At 43.4% G+C, this 1,480-nt stretch overlaps 1 gene segment (V, D, J or C); it reads left to right on the top strand.

Moving 5' to 3' along the window:
- Window positions 1-564: 564 nt before the first annotated feature.
- LOC105519665 lies at window positions 565-1,084 on the top strand. The segment is given in 2 exon segments: window positions 565-642; window positions 762-1,084. Coding segments are annotated over 2 exon segments (378 nt in total).
- Window positions 1,085-1,480: the final 396 nt, after the last annotated feature.

The raw sequence follows: 1,480 nt of genomic DNA, 5'->3' as shown, positions 1-1,480 counted from the left end.
CTAATACTAGTAAGAACAAAGGCACAACATCATTACTTAATACTTACAAATATATATGGCATCATGTCGATAAATTTTATTTTTAACTTTTTTAGAAAGGAACAATGTTAAACTCACAGAAATGTTGCAAGTATAGGACAAATTACCCTCTTCCCTAACCGGTATCTAATGAGAGTCTTTTGAAGAGCTGAGAATCCTACTATCTAACATTTTACTATGTGTTTCCTACAAACAAGAATATTCTCCTAAATACTCCCAATACACCAATGAAATACATTGCTCCATCGACTCCTGAGGAATACTTAACATTGTCAAAAAAATACCTAAAACATGTTTTTCATAACAAAATAGTCCCCAGTAGAAACACATTCTCTGCAGACAAATTTATGCTACCCTGGTCTTACTTGGGACACCTGGGGACACTGAGCCAGTGCTTAGCTACTGAGATGAGCCAGCCCTGCAGCTGTGCTCAGCCTGACCCCTCCCCAGCTCATTTGCATGTTCTCAGAATACAGCCTCCTGCCCTGAAGATTTATTAATAGGCTGGACATGCTTCATGCAGGAGTCAGACCCTGTCAGGACACAACATGGACATGAGGGTCCCCACTCAGCTCCTGGGATTCCTGCTGCTCTGGCTCCCAGGTAAGGAAGGAGAACACTAGCAGTTTACTCAGCCCAGGGTAATTGCCTGGCTATTCAGGGAAGTCTTCCTATAATATGATTAATAGTATGAATATTTGTGTTTATATTTCCAATCTCAGGTGCCAGATGTGACATCCAGATGACCCAGTCTCCTTCCTCCCTGTCTGCATCTGTAGGAGACACAGTCACCATCTCTTGCCGGGCAAGTCAGGGTATTAGCAGCTGGTTAGCCTGGTATCAGCAGAACCCAGGGAAAGCCCCTAAGCTCCTGATCTATGCTGCATCCAGTTTGCAAAGTGGGGTCCCATCAAGGTTCAGTGGCAGTGGATCTGGAACAGAATTCACTCTCACCATCAGCAGCCTGCAGCCTGAAGATTTTGCAGCTTATTACTGTCAACAGCATAATAGTTACCCTCCCACAGTGTTACACACCCGAACATAAACCCCTAGGGAGAAGATATGTGAGGCTGGGCTGCCCCAGCTGCTCCTCCTGATGCCTCCATGGGCTGAGAGTGTTCCTCAGATGCAGCCACACTCTGATGGTGTCGGTAGAGGGGGACATGAAGTCACCTCTGCACCCTAATTCTTTTCTCTTTCTCAACACCACCTGTGCGGACATAGCAATACTTCTTCTGATTTAATAAAGACAGATCATGACACCTGAGGAGTCTAGTTTATGGCTTCAGTTGGAATTCATATAACAGAGAAGAAGCCACTATAGATATTCTAAGCAGGAATTGTCTTAATACAGAGAAGTAGAGTAAACTACTGAAGTCTAAATGAAATGTAGAGATGAATCGCTAAATTTCATGTTTTATGTGCAAAGAAATATTTGCCA

The sequence above is a fragment of the Colobus angolensis genome, unplaced genomic scaffold (assembly GCF_000951035.1).
Source record: "Colobus angolensis palliatus isolate OR3802 unplaced genomic scaffold, Cang.pa_1.0 Scaffold357, whole genome shotgun sequence".
NCBI lineage: Eukaryota > Metazoa > Chordata > Mammalia > Primates > Cercopithecidae > Colobus > Colobus angolensis.
Note: the sequence above shows the minus strand (reverse complement) of the source record. Positions and strands in the feature narration are given on the sequence as shown.